Below are 25,424 nucleotides of genomic sequence, written 5' to 3' on the forward strand. Positions count from 1 at the left end.
TTCCCACCACTGCACCAACAATTAAATATATTATTGTTAGAAAAATTACTCAAGAGGCTTGGTTCAAAATCAAACACATCGGACATTTATTCTTGAAAGAAGGAACACATACATGCACCCTCAAAGAGAGGTGTCCAGCAAAGAAGGGGCCTTCCCTCCTCTGTAGGTCAGCTTTTATACAGTGGGACAAACAGTAGACCATCACCCCCATTCCCTTTGTACCTGCTTTTGTACGGTAATACAGAGTTGGTTGTAGGTCACAAGAGTCAATTAGATGTGGAAAGAATCACTTGCAAATAAGACAGAAAACAAAGGAAACTTTTCGGGGCCTGAGACTTTCCGGAGCCACGATGCAAACAAGAGGAAGAGACAAATCTTTCCTTTCCATCATATCCCTCCTGTTTATACAAAGTATAACATAACGTGCATAAAAAGGAAAAAAAACAAAAGAATCTTTCCATCATATAAAAGAATCTTTCCATCAATTATGTAATTCATTCAATTTATATTTATGCAATTTTTCAAATTCACAACATCACAATCATACCTTAGGTTATGAAAGTTACAGTACACGTTTTGTTGAGCTATCACAATATGTTTTATATATATATATATCTATATATATATAAATCACAACCAAACTGATGCTTCTACCACTGACTCGAAGTCTCAGGAAGTGGGCTGGAAACTATAAACAATGAGGAAGGGCCATAATAACAAAACTGTTTAAGCAGTAAGTAAATTGGTAAATAAGCAAATACGTAAGACAAAATAGTAAATAAATACGTAAATAAAAGCCCCAGTTTCAATTTAGTTTGTTTTTCTTTCATTTTAAGCATTAAATTCTCTGTGTTTTAGCACCGCTGCGGCATGTTTCCGCGAAGAGGGATTTACGCGGCGCACTTGAAGGCAGCATTTCACGCAGCGACGGCGCGTCTGGTGCATTTTATCCGCCGGTGGTAGCGCTGTTTCGCCCGGCAGAGTTTCCACGGTAAGAGAAGACAAGAGGGGTTGAGAGCCGCAGTACAGCCGGGCGGAGGTGGAGTCTGTAAGGTGGGGAGGGAGAAGAAAGGGGAGAGGAGGAAAACGGGGAAAGGCACATAGAAGAGAAACGGGGGGGGAGGACTGTGGATGATTTACGCTTTAAAAGTTGCACAGCAACAGACGTGAGAGTTTGCGGCAAAGAGGAATAAAACAAGATGATAACGCCCTACTTCCTAGAGAATTTCTGGGTAGGTGGTGCCTTTCTTTTTTTTTTTTTTTTTTTTAATTTATATTCGCCGTGTTTACACCGGTGCTATTCCTTATTATTCTCTCGCTGTGTTCCCTCCCTGCCATGTTCATGTCAGCCAGGAATCAAGTATTCATTCTCGTTGCAGAGTCCGGTTTACGGGTTCGCTTTCCCGCTGAAGCGGCAAAGTGTCCGGCTCCGCCAGACATACTGGTCAGCGGCCCCGCGGCCATCGATAATTTTCCTCGGCGATTATTTTTTTTTTTTGCCACCCCGGGGTTTTGGGCCTCCGCGAACCCATCTAACATGAGACCTCGGTGGAATCCACCCCTGCTGCCGCTAATTGGCTACGTCGGGATTGCTTGGAATGTTTATGGTCAGTTCCAAGAATGCTATTGGACGCCGCGGCTATCAGTCACAGCCCTCTCGCCGTTCGCGTCATTTTCTTCCGTAACAAAGTTTCAGTGAGAGGCCAGATGTTTAGTAACTTAAAACAGCTTTTAAAAAAAATAAAAATAATAATAAAAAAAAAAACTACACGAATTCAGCCTCAAACTGAGCTGGACATTAGCTCATATTTTGTACAAACAGCACTGTACTTACGTGTATTAGTATTACACTGTGTACTGTCCTGTCTGTGTGCTGCTTAAAGGTCGTTTCTGTCCCGATAATAATTTGACGTGGCTGTGTTAAAGCAGGTTGAAAAGCAAAAGCTTGAATTTACTGCTACTTTTTTTTTTTTTTTTTTTTTTTTTTTAATTTGTCTTTGCAAAACCACAAAGCCACAAAGACTTGCGTAGTTGAAAGTGAAAACAAGTCACACTGTACGTTAATTAGTACTGCTGCTTTTAGCCAAGGCCGTGTACTGTGTGGGTTTTTAATCTGTGGTCATGCATAAGGTCATAAGTGAACTGTTGCAGATGCTGAAAAGATATTAATTGATCACTTCTTTCACTATGAGACAGACTGAATATGGAGGGAGTGGGGAGGGCGGGGGGTGGATACATGCTTATAAATGTGTTATTGTTTGTTATGTTTCAATGACCTACAATTTTTGGGTGAATCTTTATTATTTATGTTGCCAAAATGTAAATTTTCCAGAAAACAGAAGTTCACACGTTGTGTTTTCCAGGCTGGTGGAGTTATTTCTGTGTGTTTGTCAACCAGTTAGAAATAACCTCCATTCATAAAATCCCTGTCTTCACCAAGGTGGGAAGCAACGAAGCCCTCGTTTTTTTAACCTCACTTAACCCCCACAGCTCCAGGTGCTTGTAGCGGATCTCCTCCTTACTAAAAAAAAAACACACAAAAAAAACAGATTAAAAGAGCATTTATTTAAAAACTACATTCAGTTTTATTTTATTTTCTAAAGGGGACTTCATCATTAACTAAATGGAGGGGGAGAAAGAAGAGAGCTGAGACACACTCGTGATTCCTCAATCTGCCCTTTGTGCCCCACAAGAGGATCCAGTGATGGTCTGAGATCGGCTGTGGGTTTAACATGCAGGGCGCACTCGCACACGTACTTGGCATTAGGAGATGCATCCATTTCCCTTTTTGACCTGACTACAAATCATCACCCCAAGCAGACACACACACACGCATGCACACACGCACACACACACAGGTTGAGCATTTTTCACATCTATTTTTGAATTTCGCTCAAAACTCACTCTCAGTTTCTCCACTATCTCGTGATCTCTCACTCCGTGTGGCGAGACATTTTGGCAGGCTTTTTATTTTTTTTTTTTGCGCGTCTATAATCTTGGCTCAAATCTCCCATGTCGACAATATGTGCCCTCAGCTGAATAAACAAGTTCTTTGGGTATTACGGAGCCAGACATGGTAATGCAGTGTTGTTTCTCTGTCAGAGTTGCAGCACTTGTCCGCTGGCCAGTGGCTAAAACATTTCCGCTGCATACTAGTTGCAGGCAATGTCTCATTTCCCCATTTCAATTTGTATTTTTTTTTCCCCAGTGTGTGAAATTTGCCTGTTTACGTGTGTGTGTGTGCGTGTGCGTGACATTTGCTGAAAGGTCTCGGCGTAACTGCAGGTAGTTGGCCTGATTCGTAATGGAGAAACTATGACGAGCTTTATGTTTAATGTGAAGCCCTCCGGCAGGTCATGGGAAAATAAGGTGGCAGTGTGATAAGCAAACAACGCTGATGGTGCCAAACAGCTTGAGGATGGCCTTCTTCTCTCTGCTGTCTGTAGTCTGTGTGTGTGTGTGTGTGGGTGTGGGTGTGGGTGCGTGTGTGTGTGGTGTAATACAGTCACAATGTCACTGCACAAGTTCAGGATCAGACGTAGGAAATGTCGCAATGACGCAGCAAAAGGCTGAGCGAAGAAAAAAGGTGGACGGTAGTATTTGTTTTAGGTTTGGCTTCTTTCTGGCAGAGCCACGAGAGTCAGTAAAAAAAAAGAAAAGAAAAGTCTTTTACTCTGTTACAGTGGAGTGACAACATTATGATCCCAACAACATCACTTTTTTGGTTCTGATTGTGACATAAAATCCCGCCTCACGGTGCTCGGCCACATTTCTGTTTACTGCTTTTTGCTCCACCTCTCATGAACACAGACCTATGAGTTTGTTTCTAGAGGCGGTAAAGTGGGTATTCGATAGGACCGACCTGTTGTGGCAGCCTTGCACTTGAAGTCGCAGTATTTCTGTTTCTACCACTAACAAAGCCCCGGCCTGTGTGTGTGTGTGTGTGTGTGTGTGTGTGTGTGTGTGTGTGTGTGTGTGTGTGTGTGTGTGCGCGCGCTGCGTTGCTGTTGCTGTTGCTCTGATGAGCTGTGATAGCTCGGTGCACCGCTCCCAGACCTCTCTTGGTCATGTGACCGAGGGCAGACGCTCTGATGTCATCGTGCTGTCTGCCTCCTGTGTGCTGAAGTGCTCTGCAGGCTGCGACCGGGGCCGTCGTTTACGTCGAGCCTGCGTGGACAGAGGCCCGTCTCGTTTAGATGCGTCTGAATCCGTCTTTCCGCTGCTTTCACCTGAACGTTCACCCGGGACCAGAGTCCCGTCAGCGGAGACGCTCTGAATCCTCGTGTCGTTTTTTTTTCTCCTCGTCTACTCAGTCGGAAATGATCTGAACAAAACATCCTTCAGCACGCCACTCCTGCCTTTAATACATGTTGGACTATTATGTGATGAATTCTACAAACAACAATTATTTCATTATCAACGAATCTGTTCATTATTCTATCGATTTATTGTTTCGCTGTTTGTCAGGCCAGTTTATTTATGTAATTGATTTAAACACATTTTGACCAAAGTGCTGCAGCCAGAATATAAAATCGTTAGATAGAATTCAACCAAATTAAGCCACTATAGACAAAATTCACAGAAATGAATGACAAAAATTAAAGAAAGCATAAACAGTATGAAGCCAAAACAACACCTGAATTAATATTAAAATCAAAAATCGGGTCTGATCGGGAAATGCCAGAGAGAACAGATATGCTTTTAATCGAAATTTGAACACTGGTTGTGAAGTTGACGACCCGATCTGGAGGATGAGGCTGTTCTGAAGTTTGAGCTACCTGGTCGGCTCTAAGAGCCTTTCTGGAGACTTGCTGGTCCAATGATTTCAACAAGCGGCGTGCGGTATAGTAGGAGTACGACAGGGCGGACAGATAAGCCATCGCCGCTCTATTCAATCCCTTATTCAACATGCAGGTTGGTCTTTGAAGATGTCTGAAAATGGTGACAATGTAGGAAGCGCAGCCTAAAATGTTCACAACAGTCCACAACCAAAACATACTCAGTTTATTATCATGGAGGAGTAAATGAACCGGAAAATATTCACTTTTGTAAGGCTGAAATCAGAGAAATTCAAATTGTTTTTCATAAGAAAATGAGTCAAAAGTGAGTTTTCTGTCGGCCCACGAATCGGTCAAAAGACCAATCGTTGCAGCTCCACTATATAAACAACAGCAGTAACTTCAACAGCCACGATGAAGTCGTTTTTTTGATTTGTTATCCTTACAGTTAAAGAGAAAAAGCCTTGTTGGTAAAGCAGTTCCACTTTCCAGCCCGAATACCAACGTGTCATCATCATAAAGCGTAATCGGTCTTTTCAGGTTTACTCCCAGCTGCTCAGCTTCCAACACAAATTAGAAAATTTGTCTTCTTTATTGAATCATATTTTGGCAAATTTTGCACATAACTTGTTGTGCAGCTGGAAAAGCGCACGTATTGACCTGGCACACAAAAGAAAAATCAGGGTTGTGTACTGAAATATCAGTTAAAAAAAAAAAAAGAAGAAGAAGCAGACAATCTAATGAATAAAACAACATACCAGCAGTCTGAAATTAAGGGAAGCATGAATAGCTTCGGTTCATTTCAGTTTTCCTTTGTCGTTGGCAGTATAATGCTGAGATTACCTAACATAACTTTCCATGTCATGGTTTACGTTACCGCCTGTTCGGGCGATAAACACTCGATTCCCCACACACAGGATATTGAACGTCGAACAGAAAGAGAGTGAATTCCTGTCCTCTTCTGCCCGGCAGACGTTACAAGATAAACTGCAGCTCTGTGGTTTTTTACTTTATCTGTCCTTTAAGGTGCCATTTCAGATTAAGGATGTCCGTTTGTTTTCGTGTCGATTTTTTGTTTTCTTCTTCTTTACATCGATCACATTGCCGTGTGCTAATATACAGCGTAGAGTTTTAAAAGCAGTAGACATGGCTCTATTCGCCGATACGACCGCTTGTGTGCCCGTCTCATTGAAATCTCTTCTTGACTCAGGAGTCTCTGTGGCTACGAGAAAGGTAGGTAATCTAACACAGACCTCTGTAAGAGAACAGATAGAGTTTCCTCCTCTGCAAATTAGGAGTATTTTTTTTATTTATTTTTATCATTGATTGACTTGCAGCTCATTTCCTCCCTTTCCTCAGTAACTGATTATTCATTTGGTCCTTTAAATGTCAGAAAATCGTTCAAAAATCGACGTACAGTTTCCTGTAGTCTCAGATAACGTGTTCGGCTTGCTTGCTTTTGTGCGCCCAACGACCTTAAACCTCAAGATATTCCGGATTAATGAAACATTAGACAAAGAAAACCTGCAAATTTTGACAGATTTTGGTATTTTTCCTTGAGAATAACTCATGATTGATTGCGCACTTATTAAAATAGATGCTGATTCATTTTCCATCAAACCACTAATAGATGAATGGACCTGTGAATGCAGCTCTAATGCCAGACTTGAAGTAGTGTGTTGTGTTTGTACTGCAGGGCTACAATTAGTGATCATTTTCATTCCTGATTCATCTGCAGATGATGTTTTTAATAAAGTGGTTAATTGTTTTGTCTCCAAGGTGTCTGATAATAGTGGAAAATGTCAGTTTCTACGTGCCTGAGGTCGGGCGTTCAAACTGCAGTTACGATAGTCCCAGTTGTCAAAAAAACCCAAAGACATATCATTCATATAATAAAAATCTATGTAAATCAGCGAATATTAAGAATGAGAAGCTAAAAGCAGAGCATTTTTGAGAATCAGTCGTTTGATCTGCGAAAAGTCCAAAAATATCACGTTCGACCAAAAGTCCACTTCTAGTTTAGATTAAATTTGATAGCTAAATAACTATTTTGACATGTTAATATTGTCCCCAAAGCAAAGAAAGTTGATTTGTTTTGCACATTTCCACAACAAGGCAGTTCACAGTGCTTTTACATTAAAAATAAAACACATCAAGACAAAATGTAAGAAATGCAACAGTAAGCCTCAAAGTGCAAGAAAGACGTAATTATTAGATTTTTTTTTTTTTCAAACGAAAGTGGCAAAAAAAAAAAAAAAAAGTCTTAATCCTCAATTTAAAAGAAGTGAAAGCTGCAACGGACGTGCAGTTCTCTGGAAGTTTGTTCCAGACGTGCGGAGCTTAAGCTGCTTCTCCTTGTTTAGTTTAGGCTCTGAGGACGGAAAGCAGACCCGAACCAGACGAAAACAACAGTGAACAGGCGTTATTAGATAGATACATACATAAATTACTTTATCGATGCACCAAATGGACATTACAGTGTTTTCGGCTGCATAAATCACAAAAAAAACCAAAAAAAAAACACACACATGTAACTTGCAACACACAAGAAATCAAAGGGTTAAAACTGTGTTCGGGAAAGATGTCGCAGAATCAAGAGTCAACGGGAATGTTAAGCTTTTGTTTGCATAATAATTGTGACTTCAGTGAAGAGGTCCATGAACCCTCTGTAGTTTTCCGTCACTGTTCAAAGACCTGATTTGTGTTGTAACAGCTTTTTTTTTCTTTTTTAATAGCTGCTTTCTGTCAAAATAACCTGGAATCAAACTTTATGTCTGTATATTAAATTGTGGTATTAAGTTACTTTTTGTCAGGTCTCTCCTTCTCTGCTTATGAGGGAAACCAGCCTTCCCTGCAGAAGCAACAGTGCACATTCAGCTCTGAGGTAACCTGTCTAGTCGCAGGGCTAATACCTATATTTTTGTAATTTTTTTTGAGACGCACTGTTTTGCAGTCTGTGCAGCGAGTCACAGCCTGGAACCAAATTAATTTTTTTTTTTTGGGGATCCGTTTCTATCGGTGGCGAGCGCTGCCTCTCCATGTTCAGACTGAACGCCGCTAACGGCCGTTTTACTCCCTCCTCCTTTCTTCTTTTAAATGAACCCAGTTTGTCGGAAGCCGTCTGTGCCGCTGCTCAAACAAACCGTGATTGACGTGTGCTAACTTCCCAGCATGTCGTCCTCCCCTTTTTGCTTTTGGAGGTGGGGCGCCCGGGGTTAAAACACCCACTTCATCTCCGTCCAAGCATAAGGAGTACTTTTGAATTTCACAATGTGTGGATGGAATATTAAACGCTCGGTTCGAGGGCCTCCATCAATGAGTCTCCATACGAGGACATTGAGAAACTGAGCGTCGCTCTGGTATCACTTCCCCCTTCCTAATTAAGCAAACATGTGAAGTTAATGTAAAAAAAAAAAAAATCCCACACATTTCCTATTTTTTTTTAACACTCTTGACTCTTCTCCAAGATTACTTTTCTAAATACGTCCTGTATTGTAACTTGTGAAAACCTCAAAAACGCCCTCAGCTGTTTCCTGTGTTTGTTTTTTTTATTATTCCCTCACACTCATTGATATCACATTCCACGTGAGCGCAGTCGCTGCACACAGAATGGACTTTCTTCCTGTCGCCGTGCGTTTTCACTCGGCTTGTCACTTCCCTGTTTTGTCGAACCGAATTGGCCAATTGTTAGTGTGCGTCTCGCTTTGTGTTTCTCCCGCGTTGCCCAAGGTTAGGCGTCACGGTCCCTGGGTCGCTTTACCGTCCTGACATGTAATTGCGTGCAGTGTAGTTTGCATGTCATGCTGCTTGCCTTCGGCGGGCTGAACTTGTGCTCTTCTTTTAATGTTTTTGTCTCGCAACAGGAAGCACTGTGGACTGCAGCTCACTGGGGTAAAACGAAGGCCAGCGAGCTGCGGCCCAGTGAAGGACGCTTTTACTTTTTAATGTCTTATCTGCTCCGTAAGTACAGTTTGTTTGGTAGCTATAGAGTTGAGCTTTTTGACACGAATTTCCTGAACTTTTATCCGTGTCGATGTGGGAAAAAAAAAAAAAAAACACAAGGCTAAAGGCACGAGTTTAAAGCTGCTCTGATGCTGCAGCCTGCAGAACAAACTGCTGACTGTGGATCGCTCCAGGAACCAGGAAATATCTGCCCTCGTCTCGGGTTGAGGTGAAACAAAGTTGGCCTGCAGATTTGTACAAGAATGAGGGTGAACTGCATTGAAGAGTTCTCATCTGGACTCCGGCCAAAGTTTGCCACCTTTGTCAAATAAAGCTCTTGTGTCTGTCCACCAGCTGCTGATTAATGAGAATTTAACATTATTTACCATTTGACCCGCAAAGTGTGTGGGTCATGTTGCTGTTTGTGGTCCATTTGTTCCCTCAATTCTCGTTTGTTGTAAGAGCGGAGCATTTCCTCGCTTCTGGCCACAGTTTCTACATTTCTTCCCGCGCTGAACAAACAGCCTCACGGAGGGCGATGAGGAACTAACGTGTTTCTTTTCCTTCTCTTCTCAAAAGTGACTGCAGGATAATTAAGGTTGACAGTTCAGCTATTGCATCAGGGTCAGGACTCTAAACCAGTTACCCTTAAATACAAACCCAGCACCGGGTCAGGAGTTATTCCAGCAAAGGTCACTTCGTGTCTATCTGATAGTAAAGTCCATGAATCTGATTCTTCCAGCTCTCTGATTGGTTAACTTGATTGATTGCAGCCTGCCTACAGTCTGCCTGAGCCAACTTTCTTCACAGTTTGAGCACTGTCTGTTCACCTCTCACACATGGTTTAAATGCAGAGGTCCCGCGTGTAGAAACTTACTGTTTTCTAACACACTGGAAAATAAAACAATTATCTTTCAATGTAGCCTGAATGAGTCTGCATATTTCAAGCCGACACAGACTGACACGTGTTTGTAAATTTCAAAAAATGAGACGACACAACTTCAGCCAAGAGCAATTTTAAAAATACAAACATAAAGAAACAATCTCGTTGCAGACGTCTGACATTTGCGCCCATACTTATGCAGGAAATTTAACAACGGAAAAAAAAATTTCACTTGTACTTTTTGGTGGACAAACAACGTTACGGTCAAACCCCAGTTTGGCATTTCTGTTGTTTAGTTTCTCATTTATTGGCAGACGTACACACTGACACTGATGTACACTTACTTGTTACTTAATTTAGTGCACCTGTTTAGCTGCTCGTGAAAGCTAATATCTAATTAGCCAATCGTGTCGAGAAACAGTTCAAGACAGGCATCAGAGAGGTAATTTAAGTGACTTTAATGGCTGTGTTTCCAGCACCTTGTTGTCTGAATGCAAAAGGGGGTCCAACCTGGTGCTAGCATGGTGTACCTAATAAAGTACACCTGCAATAGGCTGATGTGGATATACAGCGTATTGACCTGGCACATTCATTGGTCTCGCTCTAATACAGGAGTTCCTCTCGGCACGTTTTAGTAGTGATGTTGTTCTCTGAATGCTTGCCGTAACATGGAAATTGTGTTTCTTGTCTTGATTATTTTTCTGTGTCTCCTGTTGTTTACCATGTAAATCACTGTTGAGTGTTTAGATTAGCAGAACATCATTATTGCTGTTGTCAGCACTGTATTTGAACTATACAGCATTTATGACTGTAAAACCCTATTTTTTGACCCGATAGCCTTCAGTACATACCATGTGACCTTCAGTACATACCATGTGACCTTCAGTACATACCATGTGTCCTTCAGTACATATCGACCTCTGCTGTCCTTCAACACATTTCCTGTCCTGATATCATGATCCTATCGAATAAAGACAAAATGACCAAAAAAAAAAGAATCTTTAAAAGAACATTTTATTTTTAACTTAAGCCCAACATTTATTTTTGGTCATATCAATTATTCAGAGATACGTTTGCATTTTTAAAGCATCAGTTGCAACTGGACACCGTTACCCAGTGGCAGGGTTACAGCAACACAGACGGGCAGTTGTTCGTCTCTCTCTTGCGTTATAGGCCCGTCTTCTGCCCTTCTACACATTTTCTTTTTCATTTATTACTCTTAAATATGGCCGAGATAAGTATGGTTGACCGGAGGCTGCTTCAAATGCAGCTAGAAGCAATGCAGACGGTGAGAATGCTGCTGTTGGAAAAAGCCTTCACGGTAACGTACGATCAATACCTGGGCGCCTGTCGCCGCTTGCTGAACTTGCTGTTTTTTCTCTGTGATTCATTTCCCACTGTGTTGCTTTGTCTCCGAACCGCAGGGGGAAAAAAATAATGGCTTCGATGTGCTCTACCATAACATGAAGCATGGCCAAATTTCCACCAAGGAGCTGACAGACTTCATCAGGGAAAGGTAAGACGCGGCTGGCCGGTGCACATCAGTGAGAGGACGACGCGGTTAATCTATCACATTCAAACATTAACATTAACCGGTTATGCTGCGTCGTGCTCGCCCGTGTGGTTTTTCTCGGTGTTTAAATGTATTTCGAACTCCCGCACCTGCAGTTCCAGTTTCTTTGTATTGTGCTTGTAGTAACACCCAAATTCCTGGTTGACACGGCTTCCAGTATCCACTTTGAATTGGCCTGTTTGCCGTCGGTGTACATCTCGAACCATATGAAGTTGTTCTATAGCCTGGCTCCGCCCGCCTATTACTCACTGCTGCAATGTTTGCTGGGATTATAGTGACGAAACCCAGTTCGCAGGAAGGTTTGCTAAGCGACTATGAAGGTTGGACCGTTCAGCGACCGGTCGCGGTGGCCCAAAGCGATGAAGTTTAAGTCAAGCGTTTGTTAATGATTCTCGTTCCGACAATGACGGCGGTGGTCGAGTTCGACGAGGCGAAGGGAACTGTTGTAGAAAAACTCGGAGATATCGAGGAATTAAAGTCGCCGCACGGACAATGCCTGACTTTTTTTTTTGGGGGGGGTCTGCAATGGTCATTTACTGTCATGGTGTTGCCCTCTGCTCACACTGGGGGAGGCTCTCCGTTGGTTACAGTTTGGTGGGGTTCGGGCCACAACATATGTCATATGGTGGTCACTGCTGATTGGTTAATGGCTGCTTCAACACTTTGAAAATGATCCCGAGATCTACACCTATTAGGATGCAAGAACTGGAAACGATCCCAAATCCAAGACCCATATTTTGACGCGGTGAAGTTGGATCTGGTAATACTTGGCTCGTCGTTCTAAGGCTGCATTTAACAATCTATTAATCTCAGTTACGTGTACAATTAATTGATTAATAGTAGCCCACTAAATGTACAAAAAAAAAAAATGTAAGACAATGTTCACCTCACCTTCAAAACTCAAAAGATATTCTCGAAAGTAAGATTTATGACAAAACAAAGCAGTGAGCTCTGAATGTTCTTATAGTTGTAACTATTATTACTTAAAAAAATTACTGAAATGATTTACCAACTAATTGTCCCGTTTTAGCTCGAACATCAACATAAGTCTCTCCAATCGTTCTGCTTTATTAATTCATGGGAAAAAAAAGTCCCCAGTCAAACAGCCAGTGAACGCAGCACCGTGGCTACCGCTTGTCGCGGTGCAAAACTTAATGTCTTTGTTTGCGGGAGCTTAAACCTGAGCCCACCTGCAACCTGGCATTATGTTACACGCCACCGGTGTCTGTTGCTCGATAACACTATAATAATAGCTTCTTTTCAAAATCCCTCCCACCTCCGTAAAAGATTAGCTTCCCTGTGTGAGAGGTGTGTTTTTATAACCTGCCACGTGACGGATGTTTCTACCACTGGAATCCAGCCGTGGATTCCACGGACTACCTCCTGGCAGGAATGAGCTCAGTCGTTCCCACACTTCAACACGTCGGGATCTGCTCAGTGAACTGTGTTTACTGAAGGATGGTTGGAAAGTATTATTTATAATAAAAGATTTTAGAATTTAAAGGTTATTTTAAATTTATTTTACGGCATAATCCTACAAAAAAAAAAAAAAAAATCATCTTATTTTCATTACTGTAGTTGTTAAATTGTCATTTATTGAGGGTATTTTTCATTCTTTAGCTCATCTGCAGTCGTTTCTTTGGCGGCAGGTGCCTCCAAAGGAAAATACTTTTTAAAGCTTATCACAAAAATACAAAAGTGAGTTTCTGTCGCTGCTTGCGTTTAGCCGTTCAACCATTTGTAAGGTTGAGGTTAATTTTCTTGTAATAAATCATCTCAGAGCGTTTCACTTTGCTTAAATATCAACACTCTTGACAGTCTATACCACGAAAAGAGTGGACGCATTATTCATGAAAGAGACAGAAGGTCAGTTGGTGATTTACTTATTGTTTACCATAAGTGCTCACATTGCTTATAAGAAGTACCAGCCTCCAAGTTATTTGAGCTTTTCCCTCCAGAGACTCAGATTGCTGACGTTTCGCGGTTTCTCTCCTCTCAAAAACTGCACTGTGGCTTCCTCTGGTGGAGAAAAAAGCTCAGTGCATGGTCGTAATATATTTCCAGTAACTAAGGTTAACACAAACTCGGCAATCTCCAAAAGGGGCATGCAAATCCATAAAAGCTCTTTTAGGCACTGAAATGTAAACAACTACCTGTGCATTGGTGACTCATTACATATTCTACTTTCAATCCAAGTGGTTTGACTATTGTTGCATCCCCTTCTTCTAGCCTTTAATTGCATCATTATTGGATAATTAACACCTCCATAGTACACGGCTTATTTTGATTATTAGTACCTGTCATTGTCAGTAACTTCTTCGTATATATTTTAGGTTTTGTACATTTAAGTTGTTATTGCTGACATCTCTGCCCTGTGCAGTTTTTCTTTCGTTTAAACAAAAGTTTAAGCGGCTTTTACAAAGGCAAAATGAAATGAAATATTTATTTACATAATATGACAATAAATTATTATTCAATTAAAATTAGGCTTATGCTATACTATTGGAATAAAATTAACAGAAAAAGACAATGAAGTCATTCATCTTAATTATTTGTATAACAATCAAGGGTCCAGGAAAATTTCAACAAATCAGAGTTCACATTGAGAAGTAATACAACAATCTCAGAATAGGAAGTCACATGCTGCATCTCACTAAGCTGAACAGGAAAAAAAATAACCTTTTTTGTAAAATGTGTGTGTTCACAGTCGGGGACACACAGTTTTGCACGTGAACTTTTACTTCCTCGTGTCCCGGTTTAGACGTGCGAACACTAAGTTCTTTAGGGGTTTTGTTAAAAGTCAGTTGTCTTCTGATGGCGCTCTGCAACGTGATAAAGTATAAAAAAAAAACAGCCTATAATGCATCTGTAGCTGGTTGCATCATCTGAGTCATCCTCCGCTGTGTGTGAGTGTGTTTGTTCGTGGCATGTTTGCGTGCACCTGCGTGTGTCTATGACTGCGTACATTTGTCCCGTCTCCCCCTGGCTGACCTCGCTCCTGTGACACGACTACAGAGAGAGAGAGAGGAAGTAGTGGTGGTGGTGGTGGGGGGAGAGAGAGAGGCTGGCTAAATGAGACATGCATAATTCAGGCCTTCGCTGTGCTGCAGGTTTTTTTTTTTTTTTTTTTCTCCTGTCACTTTTGTTGCAGAATAACGGAATCAAAACAAAATAAAAGGGAAATTGAGAGAAGCAGGAAATTCAAAACACCAGCTTTCACGGCCCGTCATCTTCCAAACGTGAGGCTCATGAACACATCGCAAGCCAGGCCACATTTATTTGCCCACGTACGGTGCACGCGGTCAAACATTTATGTTGTGAGTTCTTAGTGGGTGTTTTTTTGGCCGGGATCTTCAGACGCTCACTGACGTGCTCCGTTTGAGACTTTAACCTAGTTGCAAATACTTTGGAAAAACGTTATTATATGTTTACAGTATGTTTTTTTTAATTTTTTTTTTAATTTAAGGCAGAATTGTTATCCTAACATTGTTGGCATCATAGAATTACTTATTACTTTTTCTTTTCAATCATTTATAGTGATGCAATAGTTAATCTGTGTTATATTTTTGGTGTTTTTGTGTTCCCACCCTGCTCTAGGAGTACTATAGAAGAGGCCTATGCCCGGTCAATGACCAAACTCGCCAAGTCAGCTGGCAACTTTTCTCAACTTGGGTGAGTCCAAACATCTCTCTAAAAAAAAAAGTTTTGTTTTTTTCATAAAGCTGGTTGAGATTCTGTTTATAAGATTTAAAAGAGGGTTATTTAAATGTGAATTTACATTATTTCTTTGTGTTTTACATCCAGAAATCTGAAATTTGATGGGGAATATTTGTGAATTGATTGAGTATACTTATAAATTATGTAATTTTACAATATTTCTGCAATATTTCAAATTATTTACATTTGTTAAACATTCTAGTAATGATTTGTTCTGACATTAATTTTAAATTATACTTCATTTGGAGTGTAAAAATACAAAGAATGCCCACAGTATATATATATTTATATATATATATATATTTGTTTTTAGAAAAGAAATTCCTTTACAATAACTAAATTTTTATTGCTGTAATTTGAAGGTAATTGTTTTGCTGCTGGACTTTTTTTTTGGAAGACGTTTTTATACCTTTTTTATTCACAGTGTAGCTTTCCAAAGAAAAAACCTGAGAATTAAATAATCATATTTATATGAATATGCCATCTTTTATCGCAGGACGTTCGCTCCAGTGTGGGATGTGTTCAAGAGCTCAACAGAGAAGCTGGCCGGGTGTCACATGGAGCTCGTGAGGAAATTACAGGAACTTATAAAAGAGGTTCAGAAGTACGTGGAAGAGCAGGCCAAAGCACACAAAAAGGTGAGGGGGGGGGGTGTGTAGGACTGGGGGAAACTGTGGCATCAAAGGTTTGACTGTTCAAGTATTGCTGCTGATGTGATAAACACAAGGACACAAAAAAACGGTCTGATCAAAGGACAAGAAAGAAAAGAAAAGATGAGAACAAATCTGAGGACGCATTCATGCCAAGTTTTGGTATTTTACAGTTTTTGACATTTGCACTTGACTGTTGTTATAAACCACGAAAGTTATCAACTCTTTCAGTCGATATTCTCCTGCCCTTCCACTATGCCTGTGTTACTGTTATCAAAATCCCCATTGCAACTTAAAAAACAACAACTTACAAACAGGCTGAAAAAAGGTTTTGTCAAAGATTTGGATCATACAATAAGACCGGCCTGCTCGTTTTTTTAGTTTTTTTTTAGGGATTTAGCTATTTTCATGCTCGGGCTCGCAAAAAACCCACCAAAAACAAGTCACCGCTGACACTGTTTTACAAAGACGATCGTTGTAGGTTTAAAGAAATATAAACGAGCCAGAGCATATTTTCACCTGTATCAGCGCTTTATCGGTGCAACCAGGCCATTCTCCAGCAGAAGTATAGAGGTTTGATGCTTGAAGTGCACACATGGGTCCCTCTTGTTTTTCTTCGTTATTATGAGTGGTTTGCTGCTCCAGTTTTACCGCGAGCTTGTCACCACCAAAGAAAAACGTTTAAATATAGACCCGTTGTTACCTCTCTCCATCATGACTCATTTCACACTCTGCTTATTATCTCTGGAGTCAAAGAAGTCGAAAGTAGACCGCGTGCCAAAAAAAAAAATCACAACAGTTTTGTTGATTCCATTTTGAGAAAAAAAGTTAACGTGCAGCATTATCCTACGAAGCGGGTTTTTTTTTTTTTTTTAAACACTTCTATCTCCTCTCCTTACCGCTGTGAGCTCATATCTCATGCATGAAGCCACAGCGCACAAAGTAAAATAGGGAGCTTGGAATTAGCAGAGTTGTGTTTGGTGCTTTCAGCACGACAAAAAAAGGCTGTCACAGCATCTCTCTTGTTAGCTCTCTGCGCCGCGCCGCTGCATCTTTCTCAGCTGATACGACGCACGCTGTATTTAAACGGTGTGTGTGTGTGTGTGTGTGTGTGTAAGAAAAAAAATAAAACCCAGACACCCACGTTGATGTAGGTGCTCCTGCAGTGATGTTTACATTCGACCATAACTGGGTCCTAATAACTACCTCAAAGGGTTTCAGTGATGATGCTAACGAGTAAAACAAATGATCACGCAAAGCTTACTGTGTGGTCACTGTAATTATGAGCCATTACCGCTTGGTTATATTTCTCTTTGTAAGTCTTGACGTTGAAGTGAAGGGCTATAAAACCAGAACAAATGCTGTGTTCACATCAAATGCAGAGTTGTATACATTTTTTTTTTTTAAGTGGTGCTAGATAGCTTTAATTGCTTCCTGCTGTTACTGTGCAAAAAAGGTCCGTGTCACATGCAGGGGAGTGAATCAGAGGAACTGAAATAGTATTTTATGAGACTCATAAAGGCCGTCTGTCTGCACTGAGATTGTATTTATTATTTTTTTATTCAAACTTAACATAATGCACAAGGACAAGGACAAGCGTTGAGTGTTTATTCTGCCAAGTGCGAGATGAGAGCAATGGGTGAGGCTTGCACGTATTATTTCACTTGCTGTCAGCTGAGTTACTGTACAAAAAGTGTGTGTGTGTGTGTGTGTGTGTGTGTGTGTGTGTGTGTGTGTGTGTGTGTGTGTGTGTGTGTTTTGTCAGACAAAAGAAGAGGTGGCGTCGACCCTGGAGGCCGTCCAGAACATCCAGACCATCTCTCAGGCTCTGCAGAAGTCCAAGGAGATCTACAATGCCAAAACTGTGGAGCAGGAGCGCCTGCGCAAAGAGGGGGCCACCCAGAGAGATGTGGACAAGGTGGGAGGTCACACACACACACACACACACACACACACACACACACACACACACACACACACACACACACACATAATCACTGTATGGTAATAAAGCATGATGAAGTGCCTCAACAGAAACTTTAACCCCCGGCCCCCTCAAAAAAAGCTTCTCGCCCTCAAATGTGAAGCAGAGGCTCGTTTTTAGTTGGGTTTTTTTTCCCCCCCGCTGATTTGTCAAAAGCGGAAAGTGGTCGTCTCCGGGAAAAACAAACCCATGACGGTCATTTGTTTGCACTTTTTTCAAGGCTGGAGTGAAAGCCAAAAAAGCCACAGAGACCTACAAATCCTACGTGGAGAAATATGCCACGGCGAAGTCGGAGTTCGAACAGAAGATGGCAGAGACTGCGCAGGTATCGTTGCTTTCCCCCTATTTTTTCCCCCGCGTGCTCGAATAATATAAATATGTCCTCGCAAGCTCTGTTTATTGTTTATCTCTGTGGTATGCAACGCTTTTTATTGTGTAATCTGTCGGTCCCGTGTGTGTGTGCGTGTGTGTGTTTGTACCACGTTTTGCGCCCCGTATCATCTCCAGATTGTGTTTGTTCCTCCGTAACGAAATCGTTGTGGAAAGCCCCGATTGGATCCATCTGACGGACTGATTAGATAAACTCCAAATTAAAATCAGATCAACAGAATTTGGCCTCCATATCCTCCCGTGTACCGCAGCTGCTCCGCCACCAGAGCTGCTTCCAGTTAGCCCCCCACTCCCACACACACACACACACACACACACACACACACACACACACACACACACACCTCCCCCCCCCCGCCCTGAAAGAAAGCAGCGTTGCAGCGCCGCTTCCACCGGGATCACAGTCTACGGCTCATCTCCAACGCCGCACATGTGGACGTATACTATAAACACCGAACACATGTGGACTCTGACATCACCGGGGCTCCTGCATGTGTGTTCCTCTTTGTCTGACTGGCTGTCTGTGTGTGTGTGTGTGTGTGTGTGCGTGTGTGCGTGTGTGCGCGTGTGCGTGTGCGCGTGGGAGCGTATGCTAGCTGTTATCGCGGTAAAAGCAGACAAAGTGTGGACGCAGAAGAAAGTAGCTTTTTATCTGAGCGTTTTTGTGGTTTCATCCTCCCCTCCATCCGCACTGGGATTTTCCACTTTGCGATTATTTATGTGCATTCTCCTCGGCTCACCCCGAAAAACCCTGGGAGTCAGACACACAAACGGCAAGTAAATACCAGCGTTTGAGTTTGCGATCTGCTCCGTCCGATGCTTCGAGCCAGAAACGAGTCCTCGTCAGCGCATCTCACGAGCGGGATCGACCTCTTTTGTGGGCGCGTGTGTTCGAGGGCCGTAGACCACCCAAAACGGACACGCGGGAAGTCGCGGGAGCAGAAAAAAGGAAGCAGTTGAATAAAACAGAGGGAAAGAGTTTAAGATTTGTGTTCAGGGATGCTCTTTATCGGAGTAATATTTCTGCCTTCATTTGATGGGAGTTCAGGAGCACGATTCAACACTTCTCCTGGTGGTTACTGTGCAGCGCTGTTGCCGTATTAGCATTTCCCAGCGTGCCTTCGTTATTTCTTTTGTAACTCTTAAGAATAAAACAACCAAATCAAATCAAAGTGGGAAGAAATGATATTTGCTTTTGTTAAAACATGCAGTTTTTGGAAGATTTCAACGAAGACGTAATGGTACATAAAATGAGGCTCTGATTCAAAACCATAAGATTTCAAAGTAGCAAAGTCATACATACATGTCGCAGTTAAGGTAGAGTTAGCCTGGAACTTGTAAGAGGTTAAATACTCCAAACTCCATAAGTATCAAATAATACATATTAAAACATTAAAACAACTGAAGATGAAAGTTGAATTTTACTCTTCATGGGATTCATGTCTTAACTCCCAAAAAGTTCAGGGTTAACTCCTGGAAAAAAGTTGCTTTCCTAAATGATCATTTTGTTGTTTTCTTGTCGCCGTGATGCCGATTTTTGTCGCATCACACTAACTATCATCCCCCCCCACCCTGTGTTGCAGAAGTTCCAAGACATCGAAGAAAACCACATCCTGCACATGAAGGAGATCATCCAGTCGTACTCGCAGTCCGTGGACGAGACGCACGTTCTGATCGGAGAGGTGAGCGCGTGCGCATGCGCACGTACGTCCTCCGAAAACATTCCTGTGGGTGGAGAAGGTGTCTCGTTGACTTGGGGGCCGCGCTCACTGGGTTCACTGTGTGTCATGTCAATTAGTGTCGTCTTTGATCTCGCTAATCATTTAACTGAGAAGCAGGAAATGGTCCATTCATCCTTTTATGCCCAGCAATTAAAAACTGATCAAAACGCGCCTCTTGGCCTATCGAAGGCACCTCCGCGAGTCCCGACAGTTGCCAAAAAAAAGTGCGAGAGTTTGAAAGTGACACACGGGAACTCTTTTGTTTCTGGAAGAGTGTGTTTAGGTTTATGAACGTGGCATCGGGTCCAATTGTGAAGGCTTTCAAACATGATTCAGAGCTTTTTTAATCCGTTTTTAATGCGAACCAGAGATTTCTTTTAATTTATTTACCCAGCAATCATACTTAGGCAGTGCCACACAGAATAACTGCAGTCTGAGTACAATCTGCTGCTCTGTTTTAATTCATCTGCTGCTGCAGTTCGCCCCTCGCCTCTAGAGGGCGACTCAGCTCCACCCAGAGGAAAAACGCCAGTCCGGCACCCTTGTTGTATACAGTCTATGGTCCAGCCTGCAGCTCGTGAGGCAAGTTGGAAAGAATGCGGAGCGACAGGCTACCACAGGTTATTCAGCCCCGCAGTTCCTGCTTCTGAGCAGGGGATGGGCAGTGCTGCATGCCTGTTGCTGAGATAAATTAAAACACGGCCCGAGGACGAGGTGGTCGGTCTCTCCGAACCCGGAAAGTCCCGAGCAAATCTTGAGAAACTGTGAGAAATTGTCTTCGGACCAGATTTGTGGAGGGTGCTGGGTTCCTGCCATTATCTCCTGAAGGGTGAGGCAGGAATGAGGGGAGGGGGGAGAAGGGGAGGGAGGCAGGGAGGGAGGGAGGCGGAGACCAATTTTAACTCTGCAACGCTGCGATTAGTCACTGAGGCCACAGGCGCTCACACTGAGGATCAAAACACACAGACAGAATCGCACATGTACATACACTTGTCTTGAAAATAAACTATTGTAAGTGCTGGATAAGTTTAACATATACACACACACACACACACACACACACACACACACATGGTCTGACATGCACAGCTGGAACGGGAGCATCACTTGAACTTCAGGTCAACGGTGGAGTTCGAGGGAGACTGATACTTATACAAGAAAAACTGAAGGAAACAAACAACGAATAACACACAAAAAAAACCCCAAAAAACTCAAGTTTGATGTTCTATATTTAGATCCTCCGATACTTAAGTCCAGTGTTGAGCTGCTGGCGGTTCGCGGTCATTAAATTAAATCCCAACGGTTTCTGGTTCATTTGTGCATTATCAATATTTAGAAATAAACAAAATGATATTGATTATCGGCCAAAATGTGGTTATCAAACACTTGTGAGAGAGATACGTGATAGAAGCAGGAGATTTTACTGTATAACGATAAACTTTATTGCCCACGATGACATCAATGCATCGAAACAGGCAACTTCCCCGAATAATTATAGATAACTGTAAATAAAATAAAAACACTAACAGAAAAATGTCTGAATTACCCCAAACAATTTTTTCTACATTAAGTTCTGTAAAAACAAAAAACAGAGACAGAGACATAACTTGGGTATCTGTGATTAGGGCCAATCAACATCTCCGCCGAAAAGAGAGACAAAGAAGTGTTCATGTCTGCCGTGCGAGTTGGAGCCGGCAGCAGCAGTTCAGTGGGCATGAAACGTAAAACGGATCAGAATGAGAACTCAGCGGTGTAAAAGGAGGGAAAGAATACCGTATAAAGGTAAAATGTTTAGTTCGTACTGGAGTCGGGGACGAGAAAGTGCAGAACGTTGTTTCGGCGTGGAGACGAGCTTTTTTTTTTTTTTTTTTTAAACTCTCATGGGTGTGTGTGAGGGGGGTGGAGGGGGGTGGAGGGGTGGAGTGCGTGCTTGTGTTTGTTTTTGTAAGTGAGCGTTTGTGTGTGTGAGCGGGGATACCTTGAAGGCACATGCATGTTCTTTGCGATGCATGCTGGTGGACGTCTCGGTTGGGGATGAGGTTTTGTTTGGTTGCGTGTGCGTGTGTGTGCGTGTGCGTGTGTGTGTGTGCGTGTGTGTGTGTGTGTGTGTGTGTGTGTGTGTGTGTGTGTGTGTGTGCGCGCGTGTGTGTGAAGGAGAGACAGACAGGCGAGGCCAGGCAGGTTGATGACACGAGTGGCCTCCGTAATGGCAGCAGCACCTGACAGATTGCGTGTGCTGCACCCAGGCATACTTCCTCACCGTGGCAACCTCCACTGTCCCCCTCATCCACATCACACACAACCACCCCCACCCCTCCCCCACCCCACAACATCCTCTCCTACCAGGGCACAGAAGGCTAATGCACTCCACCTCACCACAGGGGCCCGGGGGGGAGGGGAAGGGCACGTGTGTGTGTGTGTGTGTGTGTGTGTGTGAGTATATGTGTGTTTTGTTTGATAGCAGGGCACACTCTTTCGCTTACAGTATCACGCACATCTAAATGGTTTGTTTGCGATGGCAGAGCCACTCTCTTCATCCACATGCCCATCGCTTTTACACCCTCCACCACACACACACACACACACACACACACACACACACACACACACACAAGCACACACACATCCCACAAAAAAACAAACAAGCAAACAAACACTATCCCTGCCTCCGATATACCGCCCAAAGGGGTATCAGCTGTGCCGGCGAGCAATGATGAGGCCTGACACAGCGGAGTGACAGTAAAGTACAGTTTGTCTCGGCATGCCAGATAAACACAAACAAATGATATGAATACCAATGGAAGCCCACGCGGCTCAAGTTAGAGAGAGAACGAACAGCAGCAAGCTGTCTCTTCCTGCACGTCAACCAGTCACTACTGTTTCTGTGAAATGTGTGTACTTGTTCTGATAACTCAAAGCAGTAAAGTCAGATCAGTCATCGAACGACGGGTTTAATGTCGACAATTCCATTTTAGTGAACAAAAAAAGTCAAATTAAAGACCCAGTTTTGTTTCAACATGTAAAAGCTCCTTGATTTTAATATTTCTACGTGAAATAATGGTGTTTTACTTTTTGCCAGAATGAATGCCTTTTTCTTTTTTAAACTTTTTGTGTTTCCTTTTCAAAGATCGACTTTACATTACAGGATTTGAACATCTGAGCACTACGGACCTTTTCCTGTTTGAAAAAAAAATTACACATAAAGTAAAAGATTAAAACACTACTGTTTAATAAAAAAAATTAAAAAATTAAAAAGAAGCAACATTTTGAACACAGCGTTGTCTACTCTAGCTGATTTCACATGGTGCACCTTTCCGTTGTGCTCGGGTACAATATATGCATGTAATAATTGTAATTGATTTATATATATTTCTTATGAAATAACACACCTGCGATCACCGGAATAACATTCAACAGCTGAGTAGGGAGAAATACCAGTCTGTGGCAAAATTTTAAAAGTTGGGATCCAGTTGGGATCACAGCATGAAAAACCGCACTACAACGTTTATTAAGTGTTGGTGAGTTTGAATGTGAGTGTGCTGCCACAGCTGAGCGATCGCAGTTCATCTCACCTGGTTAAACACTTCGGTCAAACGATAGTACTGGCAGTCAGTATGTTTTCTTGAGGAGAACTGGACCCGAGGGTTGAGGTTGTAGGGGGAGTCTCCCATGATGCACCTGAGCACCTCTCCACTGCTCTCCAAACATCTGTATTCCACCACTGCATTAACATTATGTCTTAATGTGGTTGTCTTACTTGTATTATTTTATTTACTTGCTGCATGTTCTGTTTTATGTGTTCTTTGTAATCGTAAAGTGTACTGCTCAGTGACTCTGCACTTGATTGGTTGATTGATTGACTCGAGTAAATGGCCCGAAATGAACTTTTTCAGTAATTAATGAATTGATTATTAATCAACTGTGTAAATTGGTACCCCCAACACAAAATTGATCAAAATTTACCAGCAAGATTTACAAGAGCTTATTTTTCAATGTGCACACAGTCTTTTGAGTTTCAAGTAACCATCAGTAAATATGTTTTATTGTTTTGGAATTTTGTAGGTTCACACTGAATTTGTGAGGAACATCGAGAACACGTCGGTGGAGAGTTTAATACAGAAGCTGGCCGAGAGCAAAGGAACGGGCAAGGAGAGACCAGGTGAGCCACCAGAGGCCTCTAATGTTTAATTCAAGCGGCAACCATCAGTGACGTCGCCCGTTGGTTTGTGAACGGCCGTTAGGAAGCCTGGAGTTCAGAGTTTGGCTGGCGCCATCTTGCGATATCGCAGCGGTTTGGAGCAGGAAGTGACCATATTTGGACGAACTGGGGGGGGGGGGAGCTAGCAGTGGATCTGGCTCGATCTGATTGAAAACGATACTACGTCCCGCCCACCGATAGCCGTAACCTGACTGCACCACAGGTCTGCCAATCAAACAGGCACGCCCCCACACCCCCCACCCTAAAACCACATCTTTTTGAGGCTTATTTTCCAAATTAATGACGGCAATACTTACAGATGGACCGCCAGAAAACTAATAAGAAGGAGCGACTTTAGCTAACAACACCAAAATAACTTGTGGAGCAAATTTATTGACTTAGAATTTTCTGAGACAAGTTGAATGGGAGTCTATGGAGCCGGAGGATTTTTGGAGCCGACCCTCTGGTGGCCCTCGGTGGTATTGCAGTTATTTTTCAGAGCCGGAAGCGTCATCCACTTTTATATACGGTCGATGGATTAATTCTAATAATTCACGTTGTCTGTGTGTTGATAAACTGCTTCTGGGCCTGGGGGAAGGGTGTATAGGAGAGGGGCAATTAGAAGTAGGAGAGGGGGCCATCAGAGTCAATCATAGTAATCTGCTGTAAAGGTAGACAGGCTCGGCATTCCGGTAAGCATGTGACACACGGAGGGGGGGGGGCGCTTTGCTGCGCTCACAGACTAAGCAGCCATAACCAACTTCTTTCTAGGAGGTCAGAGCTCAACAATGATTCTTGTGTAAACTTTGCCATGCCACAATAATCAAGGGAATACTCCTCATACCCCCGCCCCCCCCCCGCCCCTCCCCCTCACCTCCCTCTTCCTCCACACACACATTCCCCCTACACACTCACACACCTCATTCATTGACAGCTACTCTTGAATCTTGACTTTTAGTTCTGTCAACTTTTTGATTCGTCCGTGCAGCCTGATGCATGCGAGCGGTTTTAAAACCCTCGGCGGTAAATATTGCTTCGCTCGTCTGGTCTCCTCTCCCCCCCCTCCCTCCCCCTCCTTCGTACATGTACTACATTACCTCAGGTCACAGGCACACAGGGTCCACCTCTGCTGTGTTTGTGTGTACACACACGGTGACCCCCGTGTCCAGACGCTGCGTCCGAAAAGTGGTGGCCCTCATTTGTTTGGACAGCAGAATTAATTGAGGCTAAAAAAAAAAAACAACAAAAACAAAAAAAACGGTTAGAAAATTCCTTCTCGTATCAAGCTGTTCATTAGGGATTGCGCAGCAGCCCCGGCGCTGTCAGAAAAATAACCTGTCCATCCCCTGATGAAATAGCTGAACGGATGGCCGGTCCGGGGCCTTTAGAGAGAGAGAGAGGTTGAATAAACTTTCTATTGCGGAAACAATCCCAAAGTGACACGCTGCGAGGCGGGGGGGTTCGGAGTGTTCAACGATATCCAGCTGAGCTGTCAACTGGCGGTGGGCCAGACACGCAAACCCCCCCCCCTCTTCCCCCCTCACCCTCACCCACACCCCATCCCCCCCCCGCCCCCTCTCCCACTCCC

The 25,424-nt window shown here is 42.8% G+C and overlaps 1 protein-coding gene across 8 annotated transcripts in view; it reads left to right on the forward strand.

Moving 5' to 3' along the window:
* The first annotated feature begins 1,053 nt into the window (after positions 1 to 1,053).
* The window catches only part of fcho2 (FCH and mu domain containing endocytic adaptor 2), a 47,117-nt gene continuing 22,746 nt past the window's right edge, over positions 1,054 to 25,424 (forward strand). For 3 of the 8 annotated variants that reach the window (XM_069168338.1, XM_069168347.1, XM_069168329.1), the window contains exons 1-8: positions 1,055 to 1,232; positions 11,028 to 11,119; positions 14,774 to 14,848; positions 15,390 to 15,531; positions 17,309 to 17,461; positions 17,748 to 17,852; positions 19,501 to 19,599; positions 23,701 to 23,797. In XM_069168338.1, coding sequence (XP_069024439.1) covers positions 1,200 to 1,232; positions 11,028 to 11,119; positions 14,774 to 14,848; positions 15,390 to 15,531; positions 17,309 to 17,461; positions 17,748 to 17,852; positions 19,501 to 19,599; positions 23,701 to 23,797 — 796 coding nt within the window. In that variant the 5' untranslated portion in view covers positions 1,055 to 1,199. Of the gene's footprint in view, positions 1,233 to 11,027; positions 11,120 to 14,773; positions 14,849 to 15,389; positions 15,532 to 17,308; positions 17,462 to 17,747; positions 17,853 to 19,500; positions 19,600 to 23,700; positions 23,798 to 25,424 lie in introns of all 8 variants that reach the window. The other 5 variants (XM_069168320.1, XM_069168355.1, XM_069168365.1 and 2 more) reach the window with 5 other exon arrangements.

The sequence above is a fragment of the Embiotoca jacksoni genome, unplaced genomic scaffold, assembly GCF_022577435.1.
Source record: "Embiotoca jacksoni isolate LCO1_2020_lvr unplaced genomic scaffold, fEmbJac1.0.p SCAF_10, whole genome shotgun sequence".
NCBI classification, from domain to species: Eukaryota; Metazoa; Chordata; class Actinopteri; family Embiotocidae; genus Embiotoca; species Embiotoca jacksoni.